General features: G+C 59.6%; 1 protein-coding gene across 1 annotated transcript in view; it reads left to right on the top strand.

Annotated features, from left to right (window-relative positions):
- RNF220 (ring finger protein 220) overlaps window positions 1-15,921 on the top strand; it is a 244,589-nt gene extending 228,668 nt beyond the window's left edge. Inside the window, 10 exon segments of the mRNA XM_003482102.4 lie at window positions 600-643; window positions 1,044-1,176; window positions 9,064-9,160; window positions 9,354-9,440; window positions 9,556-9,611; window positions 9,737-9,815; window positions 13,889-13,965; window positions 13,968-13,996; window positions 14,145-14,219; window positions 14,931-15,921. Coding sequence (XP_003482150.2) covers window positions 600-643; window positions 1,044-1,176; window positions 9,064-9,160; window positions 9,354-9,440; window positions 9,556-9,611; window positions 9,737-9,815; window positions 13,889-13,965; window positions 13,968-13,996; window positions 14,145-14,219; window positions 14,931-15,002 — 749 coding nt within the window. The 3' untranslated portion in view covers window positions 15,003-15,921.

The following is a 17,131-nucleotide window of genomic DNA, read 5'->3' as shown; positions in this document are numbered from 1 at the left end:
CTACTCTCAAGGTACCCTGGGCTGCCTGCCTCAGAGCCTCTATATCTTTACCTCTGGGTCTCGGTCTCTTCTTCTGTAAAATGGGACCAGTGGACAGGAGAGACATTCTCCCTAGGACACCAAGGGCTGTACCTCAGGGCTCTTGGCCTAGGAACAAAAGAGGTTTTAACTGATGAGTGAACAGCAGGCCAAAGCAGGTCCCTAGAGGGACCTTGGATTCCAGCGAAGAGATGTTTTCTAAAGTTGTGTTTCTTGGCTCTGAGGAGCCCATGGTCTTTGCTCGCCGGGGGATACCTAGCAAGTGCCAAGGGCAATGTCTTTGCTCCCTGGACTCACTGCGCCCTGCAAGTAAGGAGGTATGGGCTGAACTGGATCCAGCTATTCCCCAAAAGTGGACACGTCCCTGGCCTAGCACCAGTCTCTTCCCCAGGGGCTCTTGGCAAGGCCTGGTCCCCAAAGGGGCTCAAGGTGCTGCATAATGAGGGCCAGAACAAAAGGGCTAATGGCTGGCAGGAGGTCAGAGTGTTTCAGCTCCACAGGGACCTTGGGAGCCACAGTGACTGCTTGTTCTGTGCTTTGTTTTCGGTGTCTCCGTGCAGCTCGGATTGGGAAAATGAAACGGAGGAAGCAGGATGAAGGGCAGGTATGTCCCCTGTGCAGCCGCCCCCTGGCAGGATCGGAGCAGGAGCTGAGTAGGCATGTGGAGCGCTGCCTTTCTAAGGTAGAGGGGCCGCCCCGCCCCGCCCACCCCACTCCCCGGACACGAGCCGCTGCCTGCTTCCAGATCTGTGGGCTCTCGGGGTCTCTGTGTGGTCTCAGCAGCTTCTTCTCTGTTCTCCTTCCTCCTCCCTGGCTTTCACTCTCCCACTCCTCCCCTGGGGTCCAGTGGAAATTATTGGGGAAAACCTGAGGTCTTGGACCTCTGGATTGGTTGACTTTGAAGGAGCCCTAGAGCTGGGGGCCCGGGCTGGGCCTGCCTTGCAGGCCTGGGGAGCAGGTAGGGATGGCGTGGGACCCGCACGATCCCGCTCTGCTCTTCACAGAGGGAAGGCTCCTGCATGGCGGAGGAGGATGCCGTGGACATCGAGCATGAGAACAGCAACCGCTTTGAGGAGTATGAGTGGTGCGGGCAGAAGCGGATACGGGCCACCACGCTCCTGGAAGGTGGTTTCCGAGGTACAAGCAGCGGACACGTGGGCAGTGGCCAGGCCTCTGCTGGGTATCCATCTGTTGGGGGCAGAGAGGCCAGGGCTGGTGGCTGGTCATCCGCTCCACCGCGTGGGGACTGCTGCTGGCGGGGCTCCTTTGTGACCGGCTGCCTGCCTGTGATGTGCATATTAAAATGGATGTATTTGGGTGGGGAGATGGAATTGTGAGGCTGCAAGCTAGGAGTGACGAGGGGGCTCTCAGCCTCGGGTGATGCATTGAAGGTGACAGCCAAGCCGCGTTAGCACCTGCATAAAATATTAAAGGGACGGTTATGCATTTATCACTCCATCCCTCTTAAGGCTGATAAATGAGAATCCAGCAGCCTGCTGTACACCTCCAGCACTGGGGGCCCCGAGGGCTTCCAGGCAAACACATTGGATTTTCCTCCTCCTCCTCCTCCTCCTCCTCCTCCTCGGCGCCACGTCAGGGAAATCAGTTACAGAGGAAAGAGTGAGTTATGGCAAAATTTGACCTCCCATGAGCTTCATTGGTGAATCTAATTTTAGCTCTGATCCCATCCCTTCTCCCTGGGCGCCCTCTGCCCTGAAGTAAGAGGGGCCTAGGCCCAGCTGCTCCCTGCTTCCCTTGGGCTCTCCCCTGCTGCTGCCGAGGGCTCTGCAGGGCCCTGCCCAGCTCCACTGCCCACCCAGCTCCTTGAGATACAGCCTAGCCCAGTGGAAGCCCCCTCCGGTCAGACGGCCGACTGTTAGGTGCCCAGCGAGGGTCAGTGTCCTCTTGTCAACCCCCGCTGCCTTGGGCAGGGCAAAGGGGGAGCCGTCTGCCTCACGGCCTCCAGCGCATCTCTCTCTCTCTGTGCGCAAGCACAGCTGGCACTGCAGCTTGTGGTCATTAAGTGAGCCAATCTGCTTCCCATCTGTCTCCAGTTCTCCGGGCAACACCCCTGGGAGTATTGCTGTCTGGTCCCTGGGGAATCTCACAGCAGCTGGAGGAGGGGCTCTGCCCCCCGGGGGCCGTGCCGCCTGGGCTGGTGCTGAGGGGGAGTCCCACGGTGCCGTCCAGGGAGTGGCGCCATGAAGGGGCCACGAGCCCAGGTGCAGCCTTAGGCCTCTGGCTTTCGCTCACGTCGCCCAGGCGTGTGGGGCCAGCCAGGGTGTACCCCGGGAAGGGTCATCAGACCTGAGCCCTGAGCTGGAGCATGCCCCTTTGCCGTCTCAGTCTGGTTCTGTCCTGCAGTTCTCGAGTATCTGAGGCCCAGAGGGCATGAGCAGCAAAGCCCAGGGTCCCGTGACCTGTACACGCAGGTGTCTCTGGCAGCCCCATGGGGCATCGCCAGGAGGCGGCTCTCAGTTCACACCTTCCGTTGCCATGGCAACTTCTCAGTTTGGTTTCTTGGTACAGAACTGGACCCAAAGGTTTCTGGGCACCAGTCAGGGCTTGAGGGGATGAAGCCGCACGGGTCCTGCCGACTTGACCGAGTGTTTCCTGGACGCGGAGATGCTCTCGCCTGGCAGATGTGAGGGGCTCTTTGGCCCTGGGCGGGTGTCAGTTTTCCCTGAGTGTTTACACTCTGAGGTTGTTCCTTTCAAGAATTCCTGAGAGGAGTTCAAAGGGGGCTTTGCTTTGAGCGATTTGGAGAGCGAGAATGAGAGTGAGACTTGAAGAGGGAACAGGGGCCGGAGGTGCCTTTATCTGCAGAGAATTGCTCCGGCTTTCCTGATAGAAGCTGCTGCCGCCTCTTAAACAGCTTAGTGCAGTCAAAAGACAGGCAGACTTGAAAGGCTGTTTTACAGCGAGATCAGCAGGGGCCACAAGGCAGAGAGCAGGGCGCAGTGGAGCGGAGGAGGCTGAGGCTCCTCGGTGGGGGGCGGCGGGGGGTGCTATCAAGTAGGCCCTGGCGGGTCCCGACTGCCGCTGCCCCTGAAACCCTGTCTGCAGGAGCTGGCCATCTGTCAGTCTGCCCTCCTTGGCCAGAACCGATAGGCCCCAACTCTTGGGGGGTTGGGTGTGGCCCCGCCAGGCAGGCTGGTGTCAGTGCGGCGCATTGATCGCCCGCCGGGCGGGCTGGGCCGCAAGCCGGGCAGCGCGTGCTTAATGTGATTGAAAGGCAGTTAAAATGGCGGTGACCTTTTCAGGAGGAATTAGATTGCCTGCCAAGACCGGTTAGAGGGAGTGATAACGCCGGCTGAAGACGCTGCCCAGCCGACTTCAGAGAGGGAGCAGAGGCAGGATGAGCAGGCGAGCGGGGAGGCCCATTTAAGCTGCGCTGGGCGTGCTGACAGAACAGAGATTGCTGTCCTTGTTATAGATATGAAAGGATTGAAGAACTGCAGATAAGTTCCCGTATCTGATCGCCCCATCCCTCCTCCCAGATCAGGGCCCCTTCGGCATCCTCAGCACAGCTGCCCACTAGGCCCTCTGGGAGCTGTTCTGACGAGCACATCACTTCCCTCGGCTGCGATCTGCTGTGGAGCCAGTGAACGAGCGAGCATCCTGGGCGGGACACCTGGCTGAGGGGGGTGAGCCTTGGAGATGGGAGCCGTGGTTACTGAGGGGCGAGGCCCAGGTAGCTCAGGCCTGGCAGTCCTTGGACGTGCTGTCTTAGGACAGAACGAAGGACCACGCAGAAAGGTGAGCGCTGAGATAGGTCCAGCGGGGAAAGGACGGTTAAGAGCCCAAAGGATTAGGTAACGATTGCAGGAGAGTAGTTCGGAAGAAACTTTTAGTGTCTGGGAAACGCTCGGCCATCTCAGTTTTAGGAGAGGCCCTGGGCTGTGTGCCTGAGCCGTTGGTTGTCTTCTCCGAATCTCAGGCTTGTGGGCCTCCTGGTGCTGCCCCCCCACCCAGAGTTAACACTTGCATTAAGGGCGGCACACGGGCCCGGTGCCTCCCCGACATTCCCCTAAAAGAGCTCAGCAGTGAGGGGAAGAAAGGTGCCCTTCTGGCGCCCCATGCCAGCCCTGGGCAGAGCAGGGGCCAAAGCACAAAGCTACTTTACATGGTCCTTGGGGGCGAGCCTGTTCCTCCTCTAGTCAGAAGAGGCGTGTGGTGAGTGAGCCCCAGCTTTCTGCATCTCCTGGCCCCTGGAGAAGAGACTTGTGAGGGGAGCTTTGCGCCCTCCCGTTGCAGTTGCCAGTGAACGTTCACCTGGCTGGACGGGGGGAGCCTGGGGCCCATCATCTGGAATGGAATGGTCGGGCTGGAGAGAGGACATGGAACGGCTGGTTTCAGACAGGTGCCAGGGATGTGGGCACGTGAGGGGTGAGACAGAGGGATTTCCCTGGAGGCGGCACAGGAAACAGAACGTACTGCAGCCCATCTTTGAGCCCTGGAGGGAAACGCATTCCCGAGTTGAGCCCTGAGCCCCTGGGAATTGAACAGGTGGAGGGTGGGGACAGGACAGTACCAGGAACCAGCTCTGCAGGGCCTCTGCCTGCCCCGGCCCGGCCCGGCCCAGGGACGGCGTCTTCCTCCAGGACGCCCTTAGATTTAGGCGAGGTACCGCGGAGGGGACAGGCAGAGCACCTCTGGCCCGGATCTTTTACCTGCCTTTGCTTGATAAAACTTCAGTGCCAGATGGTGGGTCGAGGAGTGGAGCTGTTGCGAGCCCAGGGGCGCGGAGAGGTAGGCCTGGCCCTGGCTGCGGCCGCTTCAGCGTGTTGGTTTCGGAAGATGGGCGCCCAGGTCACAGCCCTGCCGCCTGGTCCTGTCAGTGACAGGTGTCGGAACAGCCGACTGCTGGAGGCTGCTGGAGAACAGAGCCGGGGGCCGCCGCCTTCTGACTCCTCACCACCGTGCCTGGTGGGAGGGGCGAGAGAGGTGGCAAGGCACAGGGCACCTTCCGTCCCCGGTGGCAACTGACGGGATTTAACCGCCTTTTGGGACACAATGGTTAAGCCGGGACGGAAGGAGTGTGGGCAGAAGGAGCAGGTATCAATGGTTTTAAACGGCGTCTGTCTCTCTGCGTCTCTCCTGACGTGAGGCAGTGAAACGCGTTATCGAGGAGGCCCGGAAAGTGGCTAAGTGCGTTTGACACACGCCAACTCCCTGCCTCCACACTGGATAATTGCATTGTCAACTGTTCAGCGAGGTGGCAGGTGACACTGCAGGCCGATTGATTGTCCCGCATCGCAGCTCCCCAGACTGTCAGCTCCCCAATCGATGGCGTTTACACAAGACACCGTAACTGCATCTGTAACTAATTCCAGTGTAAAACTCTCCGGAAGCTGCTTCTGCGCCTGCACCCTACCCCCACCCCGCCCCCGCCTTTGCGAGCAGGTCCTTTCTCCCTGGGCTCTGGTTTTGTTGGGAGCAGCAGGTGAGGAAATCGATGGCTCCTTTTTTGTGGTTTCAGGTTCCAGGACGTTACTCCCCCCAGTAAGCGGGCATCTCCAGTTTCTCAATCGATCATCTGATCAATTGATTAAATTAAAGCTGATTTTTTTTTTTCCTCCTTCCATGATGGCCCAAGAAGAAATGAGTTTAGAGGAGGGTGGTCATTTTTATAAAATTCGGACTTATATCTGCACTTAACCCTCCCTCTCTGCTGTTAGGTCTCCACCTGGAGGGCAGGGGGTTTCTGCACTGCTTGCCTTCCAGGGCCCGGGTCCTGGCTCTGTTCAGTGTCACTGACCCTCAGGCTGAGTCTGCCTGTGGGCAGTAGCCCCGTACTTTGTGCCCCGATACCATGAGGCCAAGCACCAGCCACAGCAAGGGGGCCCACCTGGTGACTAAAGGGTACTCCAGGTCACCTTGCAGGGCCCAGGGACAACCTCTCATCCTTGGACAGTAGCAGCAGGAGTGGCAGCTTGCCTGTTACCCCTGGAGCTACATAGAGCAGGAGCCAGAGGCTTGGAAAGGAGTTCTCGGTGCCATCTTGCCTCTGAGTACTGGCTTGGGATATTCTGGCAGCTGAGAACATAAAATGACTGTGAAGCCTTCTTCTCCAAGCAGGAGGTGGGGGGTGGGGGCAAGCTGTCGGGGGCGCTGTCTGCATAAAATGGCTTTATGGCCGTTTCTTTTTATTACGATTCTGCCAGAAGTCAGCAAGTGACATTTCATTAAGAAAATAAAGTTTAATGTGCTGGGAAGGCGGTCGGAGCAGGCTGGGGCAGCCTGTCCCGAACACCTGAGGGGTAGGAAGAGGTTCCCACCATCTCTCTGCTGGGGGATGGGGTCGGGGTCAGAGTGGACTGCTCAGACCAGAGACGGGCCTTTTCCTTGGCGAACAGGATGTGCTCTCTGTCCTACCAGGTTAGTCATGTGCGAGCTGGGGTCTGAAAGAGAAGGTTGTGGCCCGAGAGGTTTCTCTGGGCCACCAGCTCATCAGGCCACAGCCTTCCTGGCACAGGACTTCCCCGATGTAATGGGAAAGCGTTGTTGGCATTTAGCCGTTCCTGCTCGGCTGTGCTGCATGGCACCTGCTGTGGGCCTGGCCAGCTTTATGCTGGGTGATGCTGAGATGACAGCAGTGAGGCAGACGGGCTTTTAGTCTGGTAAAGGACCGTGATTACGCACGGTCATAAATACGATTTGGGAGCTGCACAGGAGCCTGAGTGGACACCAAGGAAGGGACCTCTGTATAGAAACGTCTGGGCAGGTCTCATCCACGCTCAGCTCCTTGAGGGCAGGAATCAACTCTGGAAGCACTGTGCTCAGCGTCAGGCAGGCTGAGAGCACGTTGCGGTGTGTTGGTTCGGGGGGGTGTCAGGGAGCAAACACTGTGTGCGGACACTGAGTCAGCAGGAGATGCAGTTGAGAGGAGTCACCCTGGCAGAACGCGCAGAAATTCGTTCCTTGCACCGGGAGGGAGACGTTTCTAAGCAGACAACAAGAGGTACAGAGGCATGAGGTGTGAGGTTTGGGGAACAACATTTGCCCGTGTGGTCCAGGCCTGGCAGGCAGTGAGACTTCAGAGCAAAGGTCCTGGGCCCCTGGGCTCCTTTATGTGTTGAGAAGCTGGGACTTTGCCTGGCAGTTTGGGGGTGCCCTGTTTTCCTGGCTTTGCTCCTCGCGCACTCACAAGGCAGGGTTGGCCAGGGCAAGCTAAGCCGAGGGCGTGAGGCTGACTGCTGAGCCGTGTGTACTTGGGGGAGGGGGGCTGGCAGGGCCCGGGGCGCAGGCTGTAAGTGAACCTGATAGCTACGTTCTGATTGATGGCGGAGTTTGTCTCCCAAACTGTCAGAGGGTTTATAGAGGTGCCACTCACCCACAAGGCGGGAATTGCTTGTCAGGACACCTGGCCGTGAACAGGAGACAGAGCTGTAACTTGGTGTTTTCTCAGCTTAATGGCCCTGCTGCTGACCTGCCTGCAGCTGACCTGCCTGCTGCCTCGTGTTTGTCGGTGCCTCGGTTTGGAGGGCAGATGAGGACTGGCGGGGAGGGGTGGAGCCCGGGCAGTGCCTGGCCTCCCTCTTTCCCTGGCGCTGCTTACCTCTAGGAGGAGTGGAAGCTTTGGGAGACTAGAGACCAGAGGCATAGGAGGGAAAGGGCTCCTTGAAATGGGCTTGAAAGACGGAGACCATTCGAGAAGAAGGGAGGACGTGAGCAGGACAGACAGGGTCATGTTTGAGGGCAGTAGGTCGTCTGTCTGTATAGGTGGGGCGTATGGAGTGAAACGAGGCAAGGAGGGACGGCAGAGAGGTGGGAGCCTCAGGAGAATCTCAGCAGGTCTGGCTGAGGACCCGGGAGTCGGTCATGCGTGCAGCAGGGAGCCACAGACAGTGTTGGAGCAGGGAGGAGAGGGGTCAGAACTCGACTACAACAGGGTGAAGGAACAGACCCGAGGCTTGACCACCCCATTACAAGTTTATTGCCAGACGAACCTGTAAGGCCCTGAGAGTGGGAGGAATGGACAGGAAGAGATAGTTCTAAGGTCCTTGGGCAGAATCCTGAGCTGCTTTGCATCTCTAATGCCATTCACCCCAAATCCCATTGCCTTTAGCCCTTTCTGTCCCTGGCAGGGCTGCTCTGCTGGCTCATGAGATGTGGTCTGAGGCCAGGGTCCCTGGAAAGGCAGGGCAGAGAGGGAGAAGCAGCTTTGTGGCCCCTGGCCCTGGGCTCTCAGACAGGGTGGTCCTGGGAGTCAGACCACATGGCAGGTGAGTGGGCCCCGAAGTAGCTTCAGCAACTCACCCCCTTAAATCACAATCCCGCACTGGCTGAGCGTCTGCCTGTGGCTGTGCTAGACACACCGTGGTGGGGCCAGCTGCCTGCCTGGCCCTTGGCCCTGCCTCCGCCCAGCCTGGTTGCCTTCGTGGGCTGCTCTGAGAAGCAGGTGTGCATGCCTGTCCTCTCTGTCCATCCCTTCCTAATCCTTTTGTAGCTGCGCTTGTCCAGGAATCTGGGCTGAGTGAGGTGGGGATGAATAATTAATGTCAGGCGTTTCATACGCCAAATATTTGAACAGCTGCCTGGTGTTTTGCTGGCAAGGACCTGGCGGCCAAAATCAGGACGTTGGCTGGGGGTCCCACTGTATGGCTCTGATGGGCCTTAGCCAGCCTGCTCTCCCTTCTTAGGGACTTGTCTGTCAGGCTGGACCCTGGTGCCCAAGTCTAGAGACCTGAGTGTCTGTGTCCTCTTCCTGGAAGGCGGGCGGACAGCGGGCCTAGACGAGGTGTCTCCTGAGGACCCGACCTAGTGTCTGCACGGGCTAGTTTAGGAGCAGAGACCGCTTGCAAGGGCGGGCAGTGCAGCCAGGATGAGGTGTGCGGAGTGGGAAGGGCGGCCGTGCCATCGTCGAGACCACCTGAGGGCCGCGGCCCTCGCTCTCCCCGGCCCACGTGTCTGTGTGGCCTTACCTAGCCCCAGACCTGACCCCTTCCTCGAGGACCAGAAGGGGCACTCCTGGCCCGGTCTTGCTGCTCCCTGGCCCTCCTCACACCCTGCTTCCCACAGGCTCTGGCTTCGTCATGTGCAGCGGCAAAGAGAATCCGGACAGCGACGCTGACTTGGATGTGGATGGGGACGACACTCTGGAGTACGGGAAGCCACAGTATCCTTGGGACACTGCGGGACAGGGTGGGGCTAGTGGGACGGACCGCGGGGACTAAGTAGCGAACACCTCCGGCACTCACCCACGCCGCCGCTCGGGGCGGCGTCTCAGCCGGGGCCGGGGGGGCCTCCTAAGGATTCAGCCCTCACGGCCCACCGCCAGCGAGGATCCATGTCCTTGACCACCACGCCAGATACACGGAGGCCGACGTCATCCCCTGCACAGGCGAGGAGCCTGGCGAAGCCAAGGAGAGAGAGGCACTCCGGGGTGCAGTCCTAAAGCAAGTGTGGGCACAGGCTGGGGCGGGTGGCGGAGAGGGATGGGGAGCCCTGAGCGGGGGTCAGCCTGTCGTGCCCGCCTCGGGAACTCTGCTCTTCCTCCTTCCTCTCCTCTAGTGGCGGCCCTCCCAGCACACGCATCACGCCTGAGTTCTCTAAGTGGGCCAGTGACGGTAAGTGGTGACCGTCAGGAATAGTGAGGGAGAAGGGACCGCCCTTGGGTGGTGGTAACTGACTCAAGCCCTGTCCCCGCCTGCGCTGCCCAGTCTGGTCAATGTGAGTTGCTCTCTCCTAGCAGAGATGCCATCTACCAGCAACGGTGAGAGCAGCAAGCAGGAGGCCATGCAGAAGACCTGCAAGAACAGCGACATCGAGAAGTGAGTGGCCAGGAGGGAGGCCCCTGCGCGTCCGTTCAGTGGGAGGGAGGGGCCCTTGACGAGCGCGAAGGCCTGCCGCCCTGGGCACGCAGCCGCGAGTGGGGCCCAGCTGGCGCTAAGCGGGACTCTGTGACTTGCTCGCTGGGCCGTGGCCCCGGGAGCCTTGGTGGAGGGAGGAGCCCTCGGCCGGCCCGCCCGCCCGCCCGCTGCGGCGGCCTCCGCCCGGGGAGTGTGATGTATGGCCACCCAGCCCAGCCGGCACACTTGATTCATCTCCAGTTTCTGTTTCTTAATCGGGAGCTAAATTGGTTTCATTTTTCTTGTCCCGGGTGGCGCTTGCAGTGGGTTTTAGGCAGGAGCACTGGGTCTCATCACTTCTGGTAGGAATTTGTGGCCTGTGTTCTCTGACGGTGGAAGACAGGATCCATTAGCACGTCTCCCAGGGCTGGGCAACCTTTGGCCTGGATCCTCAGGAGCCAGAAGGATTTGAATCAGCTGGGCATCTCCCCACCTTTCCAGAAGCCCAGGCAAGGCTGGTTCTGGCAGCCTGGAGCTGCCATGTTGGCCATTGCTTAACGCCTCGCACCCGCCCCACCCTCCTCTGGAGGCTGGGTTGCCCGGGGTTAAAAGGCAGCCTCTTCATTCCAGGGCCAGTGTTCCATCTTGCCTCCTGCCAGGAGAGTGGATTGCAGGCCAGCGCAGGGCCGGGTCGGTGGCCCAGGGTCACCTCCCATTTGTTTCCCTCCATTTTGTGTTGTCATAAATTCATTCCAGCCCGTTGTGGTTGATCAGTTTATCTCGGCCGGGGCCGCGAGTGCTGCTGGCATGATGTATGGGCCGCAGCGCGGGGCCCGGCTGCCCATGAATCACCGCAGCTGCTCCGTGTCAGCGCCGGAGCGGGCCGCACGGGTTCGGCGCAACCAGCGTGGGGGGGGGGATGACGTATGGATGTTTATTTAATAATTCTCTCCTACTCCAGCTGAGCGGGGCGGGCGGGGCCATCAGGGGCGCCCACCCTCGTCTGGAGGGGCTGCTCATAAATCAGAAAGACAAGATCATTAATCAGGGATGGCGCCCAAGGGGGAGGTGGGGGCCAGAGCCAGTGGCCATCCATGAAGGTCCTACCCGCCAAGGGCCGGGGGAGCCGGGGTTTCTGTCCCACCTGTGTGAGCACAAGCACTGGTGGGCAGGACTCCGGGGTGAGCTAGGGACTGGCTCAGTCGTGTGCAGAGATCTCCGCTGGGTCGGAATCTGCCAAGACCGGGGCCTTTCGGTGCCTGTGACCTCTCTTCGCGCTACATATTTTGGGTTCCCATACTAGATCTTTTTCACAACCTAGGGAAGGAGAAAGGCAGGGTGACATGGCTTCTTCCAAGAAACTCTCCACCCTGTGTCCTAGGGATGCTCGGGAATAGCTCACAGCCTACCTGGGGCAGGGGCCTGGAGGATTGGGTGTTTCACCAGAGCAGAGAAGAGAGGCCAGTTAGGTGCTGAGCAAACCCAAGACAATGGGCTCTGGAGTTGGACGTGACCTTGGAGCTTTTGGAGATGGAGCGGGAAATGGCTTCGTTCTCTCCTGGCCCCATCCTTTTACCTTCCTGGCTCTAGCTTATTATCTGGTTTGGGGTTTGAGAGTCAGTTTTCTACTCTGGGGCCGGCTGTGCTCAGCCCCAGACCTTGGTTTTCCAGTGTTTGAAATAACCGCATAGGATGAGGCGGGTGCCCAGCCTAGCCCTTGGAGGGGAAGGAAGCACAGCACAGCTACCTGTCCTTGTCTCCTTGTCAGGAACTTAGCAGCAGTCCAGATGGGGGTGGCCCATGCAGCACTGGGCACGGTGCTGGGGGAGGAGCAGGTGCAGGTGTTTGGGGGGAGCTGCTGGTGAAGCCCTCCCAGAGCTGGGAAGTTGCGTGGATGCTCCCGGGAAATCTGCCAGCCAGGGCCAGAAAGAGTTGTGGTCAGGGCCTTTCTAAGCTTTCCCAGAGAGGCAGGGCAGAAAGAGTCATGGACCTAGGGATCTAGAGCGTCCCTGTGGTAAGGACACGGCCATCAGGAAGTCCCACTGTCACTGCTAGTGCCCTGAAAGAGCAAGGTCAGAGGTCGAAGTCAGTCGCTGCCCAAGGAGTGTTTCTCACCATCCTACCTGCGTGCCCCTGTCCGTGACCGCTTCAGCCCAGCAGGGACAGACCACCTGTCAGCTTTTCAGGCTTTCTGGGCCAGCTGTCTGTCCCACCCTAGGAGATGATCCCGGCCCCACACACCGCCCTGGTGTTTCCACCTCATTTGCTCGAATACACCTTTTAAACCTCAGCTTTTACCGCTTTGCAGATCTCTTCCCACGTCGTCAACAACTTCCTGTAAATAGTCCGAAGGGTAGACTTCCCTTCCTGATTCCAGGCCTGGGGGCTTCCTGGACATCGCCCCCTTTCCTTGGGCTCACCTCTGCTCACCTACACGGGAGCCTTGCAGCCAGATGATGCTCCTGGGCCTCTCGGCCTTGGTTCCTGCTCTTCCCTCGGCCTGGAGGCTCGTCTCCTCCTGGGCGTCGCGAGTGCAGTGAGTGGAAAGGCTACGCAGTTAGCGGTCGGTCACAGAGTCGGTCTGCTGGGATCGGAATCCCGTCTCCCCCACTCTGCAAACCTTGGGCAGGCTACTCAGTGTTTCTGTGCTTCAGTTTCCTCTGTAGAAAACAGAAGTGTTGGCATCTCCTCCGGGGGTTTTGTGAGGTGTAAATAAGATCATTCTTAGTTCCTCAATACGATCCCTGGCGTTTAGTAAGCACGTAATAAATTTTAGCCCTTTTATTGATATTACTGTCAGTATCATTCCCTAAGGCCCACCTCCGGAACCATACTTTCTCCCCTTCCAGGAAGCCCTCTTCCCCTCCGAGAGCTCGTTCGGGTTCCGTGGGCTTGTTGTAGGGGGATGGAAGGGCTCGCTCCTGGAGGTGGCCTGGGCCAGTCCTTGTTGCGTCTCGCAGCCCAGGGAGCCTTTGGGCAGTTGTAGGACCTTGTGCAGGGCCTGGGCAGCAGGTGAGGCCATCAGGGCCTTGGCCGTGCCTGGGAGGAAACACCCCTTGAGCCCTTGAGGTAGGGACCTCTTTACGTGGGCCTCGTCCCGTCCCCGCCTCTGGCTCTCCCCGGGGGGTTGGACCAGCTCTTCAGCAAATGTTTGTTCACACTCACACGCCTAGTGTGGGGCTAATATCCAGAGTCAATATTGGTGGAGGGAGCCGCTTGCCCTCAGGGAAGTGAGTCAAGCAGAGGAGACAAAGACATTTTGCAAGGGTGCTGCTGGGGTGAAGTTGACCACGGGGTGTCGTAAGCACAGAAGAGGCAGCCACCATCCGGGGTACTGGCTGGGGGCTCGGGAAGGGCTTTTAGGGGGAGGTGGGGACGAGGCCTGAATGATGAGAAAGAGCTGGGGGGGGGGGGCTGGGAGTGACCTAGAGGAGGCAGAAGGTGCCGAGAGGCCAAAGGAGTGGAAACCGGTGTGGGAGGAACTCAGTGGCTTGGTGTGGATGGAGCGTCAAGTGCGTGGCAAGGTGCCGAGGGTGCCGCTGGCTGGGGCTGGTCCAGGGAGGCCCTGGTAAGCTGGTGAGGAGCTTGGCAGGGCTTTACCCTGAGGGAGACGCTGAAATGTGGGAAGTAGAAGTGGTTGGGTTTGCGCAGTTCCAGGTGCTGGGAGGACGGGAGGGAAGGAGAGGGCCGAAGGCCGAGGCCTTTCAGGACGGTGCATCGTGTCCACAGAGGAGAGCAGGAGCCCCTGGACTCGCGGTGGCAGTGAGGCCAGGAAGGGGAGATGCCAGGGGTACTCGGAGCTAGATGGCCACAGTTTGGATGTCAGGCGTGACTGGGAGGAAGTAGTTTTACAGTGCTTCCCGGGTGTCTGTCTGGTTTAGGAAGCTACCAGGATGGAGGGGAGTAGCAGAGAAGGGTGCTGGAACGTGGGGTTTGCAGATCTGGCCGCGGGCGGGGTGGGGGGTGAGGCTCTGGAATTCGGGGGAGAAGTGGGCTGGAGCTTCAGGTTAGGGGTGCCAGCCTGCTGCCTGCCCTACGTGCCATCCTCTTCACAGAATCACCGAAGATTCAGCTGTGACCACATTTGAGGCCCTGAAGGCTCGGGTCAGGGAACTTGAACGGCAGCTATCCCGTGGGACCGTTACAAATGCCTCATCTGCATGGTGAGAGGCAGGGATCCTCGGGTGCCCCTGCTCAGGCTGCAGGGCTCCCTGGGGGGATGGCAAGGGTCTCTGCCCTGTGGTCTGGGCCCTGTAAGGGGTGGGACGGCCCCAGAGTGACCCCTCCCTTCTCTGCCCATCTTCTCCCCAGGACTCCTATTCGATGCCCCTAACGTCCATCCAGTGTTGGCACGTGCACTGTGAGGAGTGCTGGCTGCGGACCCTGGTGAAGTGGCATGGGGGTCGGGAGCGGGTGGCCGTTTGGGGTCCTGTCCCCATGTCCGTGCGCAGGCTCCAGCCGGCGTGGGGGGAGGCCAAGGGGCGGGGGACCAGAAGCGTAGAACACAGCCGGAAGCAGGATATTCGCCCCCCATCTCACTGCCCTCTCTCCCCCGCCACGTTTATTACATTGGTCCCGCCAGTGGGTGCACCGCCCGCTCCCTTCCCCCGGGCCCCCATCCCAGAAGGCCCGGCTCGGGAGGGGGCTGGGTGGGGGCCGGCGGGACCAGGGCCCCGGCCCTGGCCCCTCCCCTCCCGTTTCTAAGCTCCTTCTGCTCCTGCTCCTGTTCTTCGCTCCGGAGCAGCCATTAAAATGTCGCCCGGAGACAGCAATAAAAGGCCGGGACGTGGGCTCTGTGTCCTGATCAAAGGCTGCGTGTAATCTCGTTAGGGCCGAGGCAGCCACAGCTGGACCAGCCTTGTTCTCATTACCGGGGCTCCCGCTGCGGGGCTGGCCAGGCGGTTTGATCCTGGCGTCCCCCCAACACAGGAGCAGGCCTGCCTGCTCACAGAGGCCGCCCGTGCCTGCCCAGCCCGGGCAGACAGGCAGACAGGACCGAGGTCCCAGCACACAGCCGGTCGGGACGACGTGCTGTAGGCCCGGGCGCTCCCGTGTGCAGCAGGGGTGTGTCCAGAGCCCTCCCCGTTCTCCCCGCAGGGTGCCAAGAAGCTCTGCCCTCAGTGCAACACCATCACAGCGCCCGGAGACCTGCGGAGAATCTACTTGTGAGCTGGCCACCCAGGCAGGCCCTGCCTCCGGCGCCCCACCTGCCCCGCCTGTGACGTGACCCCCCTTGTACATACGCGCACACAGGCTCCCCGTGTACATACATGCACGCACACACATGCACACACACAGGACTCTGGAGCCAGAGTGGAGGCTGAGGCGCAGGCCCCGCCTGCTGGCTCCCACCAAGATTGGGAACCATACCTGTTCCAGGTTCTGTTCCCAGGGCGGAGCAGGGAGGCGGGGCGGAGGGCGCAGCCGGGCAAGGCTCCTGAGATCCAGCCCCCAGACGGACAGATGGACGGACAGACATGCAAACACCAGACTGAAGCACATGTAATATAGACCGTGTATGTTTACAATGTTGTGTATAAATGGGACGACTCCTCGCCCTCTACCCCGTCCCCGCCCCTTTGGTTGTATGATTTTCTTCTTTTGTTAAGATCACCTGGGAGCAGTGCCTCCTCCGGGCTGGCTGGGGGCTCGGCCCATCCACCTCTTGAGGCGCCTGCCTCCCCTCCCCCTCCCGTGGTGTCCCCTCCCTCTCCCATGTGCTCGGTGTTCAGTGGTGTATATTTCTTCTCCCAGACGTGGGGCACGTGCCCCAGGGACATGATCCTCTCCTTAGTCTTAGCTCCTGGGGCTCTTCATAAGGAGTTGGGGGAGGGGGGAGGCACAGGAAGGGGAGCCGAGCTGAAGCGGGGGCTGAGACTGGGACTGGATGAGGGTGCTCCTGGCTGCCCAGCCTTCTGCCGCCGAGAACCTTTCCTGGGATTAGAGCTGCTGTTCCAGGGCGGAGTGTGGTTTCCCTGCCCTTCCCGTGGGCCCCATGGTGTGATGCTGTGTCTGTATATTCTATACAAAGGTACTTGTCCTTTCCCTTTGTAAACTACATTTGACATGGATTAAACCAGTATAAACAGCTGCCGCCTCCGTGTGTGTGTGTGTGTGTGTGTGTGTGTGTGTGTGTGTGTGTGTGTGTGTGTAGGGCGGGGTGGATGATGGGATGGGAGGAGGAGAAGCACTGAAGAGGTTAATTTCTGGCAGCGGTGTGGGGGAAAGGACTTGGCTACGGGTCTGTAAAGCGGTGTGGGGTCTGCTCAGGGGCCTGGAGCACTGTCGGGGTGGGGGCTGGGACCTGGACTCCTGACTATTGATGGGTAGGGGCTCCAGGTTAATTCCTTATCGATGCAGAATCGTCAGCTCATTAATCACAGAAGAGGTCAGAGCTTGGGGGTACAGAGGGGATGCAAGCTCTAACCCCCAGTCTAGGGCTGGAGCAGCCATGGGCTTGGGTGGAAGCATAAGCCCTAGAAGCCTCTGTCCTTCGCTAGTCCCCTGACACGAACTAGGGACTGAAAACCGAATTGTCATCTCAGTTCCCCAGAGCTGCTTCTATTTGCCATCCTTGCCACCAGCAGCCTGGTATCGCCACTGTCTAGATCAAACGGCAGGAACCCCCTCTACCCAGAAGTCAGGGGAGGTCCCATCATGGCTCAGCGGTTAACGAATCCGACCAGGAACCATGAGGTTGCAGGTTCGATCCCTGGCCTTGCTCAGTGGGTTAAGGATGCGGTGTTGCCGTGAGCTGTGGTGTAGTTCGCAGACGCAGCTCGGATCCCGCGTTGCTGTGGCTGTGGTGTGGGCCGGCGGCTACAGCTCCAATTAGACCCCTAGCCTGGGAGCCTCCATATGCCGCGGGTGCGGCCCTGAAAAGACAGGAAGAAAAGGGAATGGAGGCTGTGCAGTGGAGATGGAGCCTTTTCATGTGGTTCTATCCCCATCCCCACGGCTGCCCAATGCAGGTGAGTAACCAGCATCCCCGTGCCTGGACAGGTGCTCAGCACTGCAGCTGAGTCCTTGCCCACCACAGAAAGCCATTTCGAGAAAACAAGATGCCGCTAAGTTATGAGACAGCAGATTATCTTTGAGACTCCAGGCTCTTTTCCTTCACACAGCCCCTCACACCAGACCCACACCCCATCTCCCCTGGGATGCCCACAGTGAATATCAGAGTCAGGTCCAGTCGATACCGCCTGTCCTCTGCACTCAGATGGCAAACCACCTTGGTTGAAGTTCCATGAAGGAACACCCCAGACTGGCTTGATGGCACCGAATGTTCTGAACACAAG

This window comes from Sus scrofa, chromosome 6, assembly GCF_000003025.6.
Source record: "Sus scrofa isolate TJ Tabasco breed Duroc chromosome 6, Sscrofa11.1, whole genome shotgun sequence".
NCBI classification, from domain to species: domain Eukaryota; kingdom Metazoa; phylum Chordata; class Mammalia; order Artiodactyla; family Suidae; genus Sus; species Sus scrofa.
This window is presented reverse-complemented; position numbering and strand designations above follow the sequence as displayed.